The sequence below is a fragment of the Lactuca saligna genome, chromosome 9 (genome assembly GCF_052625555.1).
Source record: "Lactuca saligna cultivar CGN05327 chromosome 9, ASM5262555v1, whole genome shotgun sequence".
Lineage (NCBI taxonomy): Eukaryota > Viridiplantae > Streptophyta > Magnoliopsida > Asterales > Asteraceae > Lactuca > Lactuca saligna.
The window spans coordinates 130372501-130383808 of record NC_136425.1 but is presented as its reverse complement, the minus strand read 5'-3'; the positions used below and the strand labels follow the sequence as shown (position 1 = coordinate 130383808).

Genomic DNA, 11308 nt, shown 5'->3' with positions numbered 1-11308 from the left:
CCATTATAAGGTGTGTGGAGACACAGTGCATTAAGATCGTTAGTAACGTGATGCGATGCTCCACTGTCAAATAGCCAGTTGGGATTGTTGTTGGGAGTATAGGGAACATGAGGTTATGCTTGAGCTAGGTTGACAGTGTATGTATTGCGTGGTATAGATGGCAAGGCAATTTGAGGGTGCTTGTTCTTGAACGCATAGCAGGAGGTTAAGGAATGACCTTTGGTAAAACAATATTGACATTTTCCAAGGAATTGGCGTGGGGAGTTGTTGTTGTTTGATGGGGCTGAGGTAGGGGTGGGTAAGATTGGGTTATTGTTTGGGTTGGGACAGTGATTCCAGTTTTTGTTGGGGGGGGGGGGGGCGTTTGTGAACAACAAATGCGGTAGTGGGTTGGTGAATAGTGGTGGGAATGGGGGATGCTTGAAGGAGAGTGAGTTCATGATTGATAAGTTTTTCATGAAGTTCAGAGAAAGAAATTGGTGTGTCACGTGCCTGGATAGCTTCAATGACAGTTTTATAAGTGATAGAGTCTAAACTTGTGAGAATTGCATCTGTGATATCTTCCTGGTCCATTTTCTTGCCCAGTATGCTTAATTCATTAACAATGGTTTTGATGGTTTGCATGTAGCCGGTAATGGGTTGATCAGATGTTTTGGTGGTCTGTTTTAGGCGATGCTAAAGCTGTTTAATATGGCCCCTTGATGGTTTGGTATAGGTGTTTGATAGGATTTTCCAGGCTTCAAGAGAAGTAGGTGCTCTTGTGATCAGTGGAACGATTGTGGGGGAAAGAGCACCGACAATTGCACCAAAAAGGAGGCGGTCTTGGCGAAACCAAGCTTGATAATTAGCATTGGGGGTGGAAACACCTTCAGCAGTCACTGTGGGCGGTAGGGAAGGGTGAGTGCCATTGATGAACTTGTAGAGATCCAAACCGTAGAGTAGGGCTTCAATTTGAGTCTTCCAGCTCATGTAATTGCTAGGGTTCAATTTCAGTGATGAAGGAAAGTGAACTAGGGTTAAAGAATTTGTGGAGAGGGGAAGAGATCCAATGAAGGAAGAGGAAGAGCTGGAATCAATAGCCATCAGATTGAAGATGAAGAAAGCTATTTGGGGGAAAAAGGCGGCCTGACTGATACCATATAAATGTGTGAATAAAACTTATATTTCACAATGAATTGAATCGGTACATATACAAGGAGAGATCCGAATACAATGGATCAGTTACAACAAATGTGGAAGACTAAATTTATTCTTATCTAGAATTTTAAATATAAAAAACATGTGAATAATGTACATAAAAGAAAGATGGATTGGATCCGGGTTCTGGATCCGAGTTTCGGGGTATGCATTGATAATCTATAGATCTTTTAAATACAATGTATTGAACAAAAAGAAAAAAAAAAATACAATATTGCAGTTATGTAAAATTTTCAAAATATAATATCTTAGTAAAAAAAAGTTCAAAATTAATATAGTTGAACTATAAATAAATAAATAAAGGATTTTCAAACATATATACATGTAAATATAAATTGTTATTTTATACATTTAAGTATACCCAAAAATAAATTATTGTAAGAACTTTTGGAAATTTTGAAGTTAAATATAATAGAAAAAACAGGACTTATTCAAACTGTATATCTTATGTACATATTCTGATTACCTCATAAACACGAATAGGGTGGTGGCCATGACCATCGCTGCTGTCATCGTACCTCATTACCGGCCTTGATGATATTGATCAACAACCCGAGAGAGCCAGTGGGCATTACTTGGTTAAGCGAGGTGCATGCATGTTCTATCTAACCTAATTAAGAAACGAGGTCGTTTCGTTTGAATAGACCTGCCACATGCACATGCAACTGTTTGAACACATGTAATACATCCACCATCATTTGATCAGTCACTCACATGCTTTCATTATATTTATGTACATGTACATGTAGATGCAGATGAACATGTATATACACACGGGTACTTATTAACATATATCTTCAACCATATGTATGTTTTGAAGTAGACACAAAGTAAGAAACGAGTATTCAATCTGTCAATTTGTCGCTCCCCTTTCACACAAATACATACAAAAACAGAGTGCTAGAAAAATCTCGTTTTGTCTTTTTTCCGTATAAAATAAGTTTTGATCATGCGGTATAACATGTTATTTTAGCTTTAGTTAAATTATTTGTCAAAATAAACATCATAAGATGAATAGTGTAGAATGTTTTTTTTTTTTGGCGAATGTTTTTCTCTGTTTTCAAATTAACAAGAGGTGGACACTTCACACTTGTTATCATTACTCTTCAAAATTGATTGATTTGTTCTATCATACATATATATAACATCATGACATGATACAATCATACGTAAACCGTATTCACTCAGTATCACTATAATAATTGTAGACCCTTGTTTCATGATGGATCAGTAATGGAAGGAATGGCAGAGCAAGCTTGAGCTTGTTTCCAAAGGTCTTCAATGATCATAACCAGTTTTGTGTTGAATCGATTCACAAAGAACTTCGGTAACCATCCGGCAGGATCCATCTGCAAAATCATATATATACCATATATTTATAACTTCGATCGACTATAATTAATCAATAAGTATTTTGCAAAATTGTATCTTGAATCATACCTGAACTACATAAGTCACCATGCATGAATCATCATCAAGCTTTTCGACAACCCATCCTGATTGCAGTAGCAACCCTCTTATAGAATTATTCTGCTTTGGCTGCAACCCTGCAGCTATCTCTTTCGGCAATGAAGCTACAGCTACCACCTTCAATATAACCATATATCGATCATCACTTTCACTTTCAGATCAAATTACAAACGATAAAACGAAAACCAGAGCATTAATTAATTGATTCATCAATTACCAGAGTCCCATCGTCCATTGTTTCGCGTCTCTCGTACACAATGAACTCTCGATTACGGAAAACAGGCTTAGCACTCTCCCCAAATCTCAGTCGTATAATGCTCAGGTTTTCATCAAGATCTTTGATGTATCTTGCTTCCACCAAATCCGAGTCCCATTGCTGTTCATACATGTTCATGAGAAACAGTTTCTAATTTCTATTGTAGTTTTGAAAAAGGAGTTGAAGCTGGATTTCGATCATTTACCTTGGCAGCATCAATGGCGTTTGCAACTGTGATAAACTGTTCAGTCGACACGGATTTAAGCAACCATCGGCTTCTAAAAGCATGAAAAGATCCAGATCCAGACCTCCGTTTGGATATCTCAACTCCGTCTTCAAAAGCCAGTACTTTCCATCCATCGTTCCCGTTTCCAGCTCTGTTGGAATCTGAAGCAGATAATAGATCTTGTATACAGCTCTCACTAGCGAAGAAGACGAACCTCCTTAACGAATCATCACTGATAGACCTTTCAATTATGAAAACAAGAATGTAATCATAATCATATGAAGTGACGTGTGTGATATATCAAATGAATCAATGAGAAAGTACAGGAGATTATAAGGAGTTGTCGAAAAGGTACCATGATCTCGTGCTGCAAGGTGCTGGACTGCTGCTGTTCACCGTAGGCATTTCTATATCAAATTATTGTGTAAAAATCTTTTTTGTGATTAAATGAATGGAACGTATATGATATAAGAAATGTGAAAGATGCAAATGAATACGTACATATATTGTGTATAAGAGAGAGAAACATATGGAGGGACATATGGAAGTACAGAGTTAGATTAATAGTTTAATTCGAGAATAGATGAGAAATAATGAGAAGTGGACCTAGTTGCTAGATGCACATGGCAATGCCAGATGAAGCTCTATCATTACATATAACTCAACTTCGCACATCTTTTGTTTCCCTCTTTACAATACAAGTCAATTTATTTATATTTTAATTTTACTATAATATTAATAATCGTTCAAGTTGATAAATTTTAGGAGGTTTAATTAAATAATTGTTGGTATGTAATATTTTAAGTGTGGATGTCCGTAAAAGGGTCGGAACTTGGTCGTGTAAATTGATAAAAAGATAGAATATTGTTGTATAAATCAGTCAAAGAATACTAAAATTGTTTTACATAGAAAGTTATAGGTTAATTATTATTTTTTATAATAAACAATTAATTATTTATAAAAATCAAATACAAATAAAAAGAACTTTGGGACGTCACTACCTCATTGTGATTTTGTACTTAAGCTTTATCTATTTGATACGCTACCCGACCCATTTAAGACAATATGACATAATGACCTATAACTAAAGAATTTCAATATAGAGAAAAAGCAACATGCACCAACATCCCCATGTGCTGATCATCCTATTCCCCACCCGTTTGCATCTTTTCCTTTAAGAAACTAAAAGAATCTGTCTCTTATCTCGGAAATCTAAGGCGTAGGATAGAGTTTATACTGAAAGACAAGATTAATAGATTTCAAAAACAAATCAAAAATAAAATGTACAAGCAATTCTTGCCAGGTTATGATTGACAAGAGAAACCTACACTGTCCCCATATCATGTGCTATTGTGCTTTGCCAAACTCTACATTTAACATCTACCAAAATGGACACATTTGTATTACCAAGAAGATCGATATAGATAAACTATAAAGCAAATAAAGATTCATAAAATCGTATATTATTTGGCTTTTGGCTTGATTTACCACCCAATTTGTATGTTTGTTTTCAATCTGGATAGAAAATGGATGCATGAACAAATTGCTAATGAAGTGAGCAAACTTCAAAAAAGCAACAATAGAAGGCATAGAATCAAAACCATAAAAGATTTCCACCACAGAATACTTGAAAAAAGCATACAACTGTTGGTAGTGGGGAAAGACTTCTGGGCCAAACAACAAAAGTGGCCTTCACAGAAAGGAACATGGTTGAACACTGAAGAGGACCATCTATAGAGCCAATAAGCGATCCATAAGTGGGGGGAGAGGGCAGAACCTTTTTTATTCTCCATTAAGTTGTTTGCAACGGAAAGAGGCCAACTACGGAAGCTTCTATGGTGGAAGGAGTACCTATAAAAAGAATAGGATGCCCAACTATCTGGACCACTAAAGCACTTTGTAACAACTATAGATTGTGAAATACGGGTTAGATAGGTTGGGTAACAAATTCATATTAAAAATATTTCAACCATCAGATTCACATATATTGTGTGAATTTAAATAATTTACTACCTTAATTATTAACCTTAGACTGTATATATACTGTTATAAAACAAGGACCAGATAAAATCACTATCCTTAAGGATATCAAGTCCCCATTAGGTCGTTGATGGAATTGAGCCTAGGATCCTCCAAGGACCTCTCTAGTTTAAGAGAAGACAGGGAACCTTTATGTCACTCAAATAATGAAGGAGCTAGAAAGGTGTGAATCAAATAATGAAGACAAGACACGTACTTATATCACTTAAATTCTGGTAATTGCAATGCTTCATGAAAGGTCGTAGCTGTTCAGAAATTATTATACGGCAAACCATCTTTCCCTCCAATGTTAATAACCGAAAAAATTGTTGCTCTAATTAACAACATAAAATTTTAATAAATCACAAACTGACGAGAACCTAGGGAAAAACTGTTAGAGTGTGAAGACTTGATCAAATGTGTTTTGGTATTTGGAATCATATATGAACATCCTGTATAGAGCATTCCAAGAGAACAATCATTGTGAGAGGACACCTTTAGGAGTAGTTTGTAAGAAAGAGTGATTCTTTTGTTTGGAGCTCAAATGAGGTGTATCATCCAGTGGTTGTAATAGTTCTTGAAAGTTCAATAATCTCTCCGCGCGCGCGCACGCACACACACATGAATGTGTGCATGTGCGTTTTCCCGTGGATATAGGTCAATTTGACCGAACAAAGTTAAATACTAGTATCAGAGCTATGACTATAGATGGGAGAGTTAAGATCGATAAATTTAATGGTTATGATATTGGATTCAGGAAACAAAAATCAAAGACTCCATTTACCAAAAGAAATTACATGAACCATATTCCGAAAGGAAACCTGAAGCAATGAAGCAGGAGTATCAGGATTTCTAAGATTGGCAACCACTTGGAGCGATAAGGTTACCATTTTCATAGAATGTAGCTTACAACTTTGTCAATATGAAAACTACTCATGGGTTGGTTGTAAGATCTATATTTTTCACGGCCCGAAAAGACCTTTTTATGCTTATTTTAAAACAATGTATTCTTTTGTGAATGCGGAATTTGTCTCATAAAAAGTATTTCCGAAGAAATGTTTTTTCATTGATTATTAAAAACTTAGGATGTTATAACTAATATAAGAAACATAAGAATAAACATAGTCACTACGGGCCTGATAATATCTTATTATATAATGGCCTACTCTTCCTCGAATATGTTATCATATCTAAACATCACTATCTATGTACCTAAGTATTGTTACCAGTGATACAAAGAAGTTAACTAGGTCAGACTTAGTTAATATAATTAATTTGTTTTAATTATATATTTCACACGAATCAAATAACCCGATTACCAATTTTCGTTATTCTCACTGTATGATCCTAAACTGATGATCTCAATTGATCCATCTTAAAGAATATCTAAGTGGACAACGATGCCTCAAGGATTCCTTAGCAACATGTATTAATAAGACAACCATTAGGTGAACAGAGTACCCACATGAATAATTCATTCATCCCTACAGTTCGTAATCATGTCCGTATGAGGTTCCTTAACATCTACAAGTCGGGTACATGTACATGTACAATCTAGAAATACCTACAGGTCATAGACATGTCCGCATACGATTCATCAATGCCTACAGGTCATATACATGTCTGCATACCATATATTAACATCTACATGTTATAAACCTTCCTATGTATGATCGATTAACACCTACAGGTTGTAAACATGACAATGTATGACTTATAAACACCTACAAGTTGCAACCATGTCCATGTTTAACCAGATTTGTCTAGAATAATTAGTGGCACTACCTTTATATCCTACTAGATGACTAATCTCTAGTAGTACAAAAATACCATATTGGCTACAACTCATCATCATATTTTACTTTCTATAACCTTTCACTAACCAATATATTATAGGTATGAAAAGGCATATATGGTAAGTTATAAATAAATCATCTTATATTATTTCATCTAACAGAGAACATTTTTATCAAAAATAATAAGTGCATTGTAACACCCTAAATTTCAAATACACAATTTATATCAACATGGTCCCAGTAACCTCTAATATTAAAATCTACATACTCAAATCATATTAAATAATAGCAGAAGAAAAAGATATTTAAATAACCACTTGGAGCGTTACATCTTCTTCAAAGCATGTTGTCGTCATCAAGTATGAGTCTTATCCTTTCCCTTCCCGCTACCACTTGCTATTGTAACAGCCAGATTTCCAGGTATATTATTTTATTTAATTATTTTGGAGTTTGTGGAGGAACTCGGCGAGTTGGAGCCAAGACTCGCCGAGTAGGGTCGCAGATGTTCATCCGGTATCACGTCCGGACTCGGTGAGTCCACGCTGTTTAATGAAACCCTAATCCCCTGGGGTTGGAGCCTATTTAAGGGCACTTATAGCCTCTCATTGCGGCTACCAATCCCTTAAGAGAACCCTAAGCGAGCCAAATTGTTGTGAGGAAGAAGAAGTCACTTTTGATCCTTGTACCTTTGGTTTAGCAAGAAGGAGGTGAACAAGAGCAAAGGGAAGGTGCGATTCTTGCAGTTCCAGAGTTCAGAGACTTCATTTTGAGGTAATAGTTCGAACCTCCTTTAGTTTTGGTGTTGATCATTAGAGTTAGGGTTTTCTACCCCTTTGGAGAGTGATTATGTGGAGCAAATGGTCCCTCTTCGAGTTTGTGCCTTGGATCTGGACTCAAAGAGGTCCAGAGACCTTAACCCTTGGAGCTTTATGAATCAGTTTGGGGTTATTGGACTTAGGTTTCCATTTTTAGGACTAAATCTCCTTTTGATGCCTTGTTTTTGTTATATAAGCATCAAGTTTCGAGCTTTACGTGACATTCGTGCTTGGGAAGGCCATATCTTTGATTTAGGGAAACAGATCTGATCTCAGGAGGCCAGTAGAGTTTGTGCATGGCATGAACTCGCCGAGTTGTTCCTGAGACTCGGCGAGTAGGGTTAGGGTTTCACGTAAATTGCTCAGTGAGTAGGCTTGCCGAGTTGGGGGATGACTCAGTGAGTTAGAGGACTGGAGTTCAAGGTGGTACTCGTCGAGTTATTCTTGAGACTCGGCGAGTTGAGTCGTGGTGGCCCTACGATTCATGCCTAGTATGACTTGTCAAGCATAGGGAGGGACTCGGCGTGCCAAGTGAGACAAAGTGTTAGAGAACACGTGTGAACTCGCCGAGTCACCAGGGTGCACTCGGCGAGTAGGTTCAAAGTGTGACCGTTGACTTTTAGGGTTTGGTCAATGGAGTACTTGTGTCGAGAGGGGGGTAAAATAGCCTTTTACCCTCTTGAGGGTGCCAATGGCAGGACGAGTCTAGTTTCGAGATTTATATTTATAAGAGTATTTACTTTATGTGAATAGGCGGAGACTAGTCAATATTTCTACCGAGTCAAAGATTTACCGAGACGCCTGAGGTGAGTCTTCTCACTATACTTTACCTAGTGTGGTAACAGAGTTATGTGATAAAGTATTTTAGAGTTATATGCCAGTGTAATTGCATGTTATTTATGTGCTATGATTTATTGTAATATGTGCTATGTATGATTCAGAGTTAGGACCTTCGGGTCCATAGAGTTAGGACCTTCGGGTTCACAGAGTTAGGGCAAGAGGGCCCATACAGAGTTGGGGCTGGAGGCCCCCACTAAGATACACAGACCTGAGGATCAACAAAGTTACAGCCTCGAGTGGCTATTATGTGTTAGAGTGGTATTTTAGGGAACTCACTAAGCATTTATGCTTGCAGTATTATGTGTTATGTGTTTCAGGTACTAGTGATGATCGCGGGAAGGCGCCGACATGATTCGTACACACGCACACCAGAGTATATATATATATATATATATATATATATATATATATATATATATATATATATATATATTGATCTTGGGTTTTGTACTAATACAATGTTGATACAATGTTTTATTTATGATTTCAAATGATATCTTATGGGATACAAAGTGAAAAATTGTTCAAATTTTTTTACGGCATTACAAGTTGGTATCAGAGCCTTGGTTTGAGGGATTCGGATATATCTTCAGGCGTATCTGAACTCAAACTGGGGATTTGAGGAAACGTTTAATAATAAAAATAATGTTTTTTTTTTTGAAAAAGAGTATAAAAGAGTCTTGAGACAAACAGAGCAAAGCCGTGTGTACGATCGGCCAACGCCCGAACGGTGATTTCCCAAAATACCCTCATAATAAGTGATTATAAGATATGTTATGTATGCTATATGATGAGTTACGATATGCATGATAGAATCACGCTCTGTAGGATTTGAACCTACGACATCAGGTTTTGGAGACCCACGTTCTACCGAACTGAACTAAGAACGCTTTCTTATCACAGTAGATACGACTAAAAAGAAAAGGCTTCTTTTTGTACCCCCAATACTAAACATGCATATAGTCTCAGAAAATGAAAATTATGTATGTCCGAATCGATCTCAATGGATCCCTCGTGACTGCCCAGAGGAGAAGAATAGGTAGGGATGACAGGATTGGAACCCGTGATATTTTTTACCCAAAAAAAAAGGCGCTACCAAGCTGCGCTACATCCCTTTCAATTGGTCTACAGTGTCATTGTAGAGAATCCCTGCCCTGTTTTCCACATCGGCAATGCACCTCCATCGATATTCAATTTCTCTTGCCATTTCTTCTTTTTTGTCTTTATTGATTTAGATCCCGCCGATCCCACCAACGCTTTCTTACTTATCTTATGAGCAGGGTTCTAAATAATCAGCCCTTTGAATGAATTGAATAAGCAAGGCTTTCCCGATAGAAAGATTTGCATGTGACAGAGATCCCAATTCCGTGTATCCGGTTAAGCAAGCCCCGCCGCCAGCTTCCACCCAGAAAAAAAAAGTGAGCGCCTAGCGCGAAAGGTTGCTTTACTAAGTAATATAACGTTAGCGCTTTAGTTTGTTTGATTGCTCGTTAGTTTCGTTTTCAATAAGGGGCGGGAAGAAGCGAGCCTAGAGTAGCAGCGCAGCCTCTTACTTTTTAAGGCCCCTTTTCTATTCTATTAGTAAAGCGCTAGTCCGATGCCTATCTTGTAAGTCTTTACAGAATGGACTTTGACTTTTGAAAGTGTGGAATTTGGCAGGATTGAAGGTATTAGGTAAAAATCCACTTTCTTGAATGAAGTGGACTGGGAAGGGAATGCGAATAGGATAGGTTTGGGAGTTTACCACCGCCTACATATTCCACTCACTCTATCCTCTTTGATCCTATTCCAAGGCGATGGATCCTATTTCACTATCCTTGTCTGGGCACTAGGATGTGAAGATATGCCGGCATTTGCTATTGGGTAGCCCCTCGATTTCGAGTCGGTGATTGTAAGATCAGCACAGATCAGAACTAAAGCAGTTCTATGAGATCAGGCAGAAGTTAATAAGACAGAGCAGAAGTGAAAGATGAAAGCACTGTACCGGGGAAACAAAATCTTTCTAGTTCTGCTAGCCTCTTACTTAAGCTGTGAAAAAAGAATTGCTAGTGAAGGGGGGCGGAGCTTGAAGAGCGAAGCGAGCTGCGCTAGCCTATTACGTTTTTCAGCAGCAAGCTACGGTCTAACGCTTGCCTCCGGTGGCTAACCGGGCGAAAACTCCAAAACTAGGGTTCCAAACCTTTCTCTAATAATCAGGTAAGCTTTCAAGCCCCTTGACTTTCTATTAGACGATCAAACAATCCCTTTATGACTCCGCTTTCTGAGTCGTCCACTAATTCAACTAGATCAAGGCGTCTGAGTATAAGTTAACAATCCTAAGAACGTTCTAAATTCTTGATTTAGAAAGAAGGCTGTCTCGTCCCTTCCCATTGTAATTGTAGGAGGGAAAGTAAAAGGAGTGATTTACAACCACCCTGCCCCTAGCCCTACCATGGAAGAAAGATATAGCCCTATAACCTGGTTTTCAGCAGATCTAGAATCTACTGCCCCTCTTTCAACAAACTTGCTTGCTATCCCAGCGCGTCTATCCTTAGTTTTCGTGTCTAGCAAGCGAGAAAACGTAACGCGCTAACGAACGCACTTACGTAGTAACCCCTACGCTTGCTGCTGGCGCTACCTTGGATACGCCAACCCAGCGAGTAAGGGAGTGAGTCTGCCCAAAGAAGCTCTTAAGAAGCGGAGTTTCACT

The 11308-nt window shown here is 37.8% G+C and overlaps 1 protein-coding gene and 1 non-coding gene across 5 annotated transcripts; both read right to left on the bottom strand.

Moving 5' to 3' along the window:
- Positions 1–2273: 2273 nt before the first annotated feature.
- LOC145018205 (Polyketide cyclase/dehydrase and lipid transport superfamily protein) lies at positions 2274–4957 on the bottom strand. Of its 4 annotated transcripts, none has more exons than XM_078976108.1 (6): positions 4927–4957; positions 3505–3556; positions 3129–3390; positions 2885–3043; positions 2638–2784; positions 2274–2546 (listed from the first exon to the last, which is right to left on the bottom strand). In XM_078976108.1, exons 1-6 carry the CDS (start codon positions 4940–4942, stop codon positions 2415–2417), a joined length of 768 nt encoding a protein of 255 aa, XP_078832234.1. In that variant the 5' UTR covers positions 4943–4957; the 3' UTR covers positions 2274–2414. The 4 variants fall into 4 exon arrangements, with proteins under 4 accessions (XP_078832234.1, XP_078832237.1, XP_078832236.1 ...); XM_078976111.1 differs by lacking the exon at positions 4927–4957 and adding an exon at positions 4792–4810; XM_078976110.1 differs by lacking the exon at positions 4927–4957 and adding an exon at positions 3756–4666.
- A 4478-nt stretch (positions 4958–9435) lies between these two features.
- On the bottom strand, positions 9436–9509 carry TRNAW-CCA (transfer RNA tryptophan (anticodon CCA)). Its single transcript has one exon. It is a non-coding gene; the product is annotated as a tRNA-Trp (tRNA).
- Between the last annotated feature and the right edge of the window lie 1799 nt (positions 9510–11308).

Excerpts from the sequence above, each read along its gene's own strand:
- LOC145018205 (XM_078976108.1), bottom strand. Across the intron at positions 3,044-3,128 it reads ACGCCATTGATGCTGCCAAG|CAATGGGACTCGGATTTGGT; the intron begins GTAAATGATCGA and ends ATGTATGAACAG. Across the intron at positions 2,547-2,637 it reads TGGTGACTTATGTAGTTCAG|ATGGATCCTGCCGGATGGTT; the intron begins GTATGATTCAAG and ends ATGATTTTGCAG.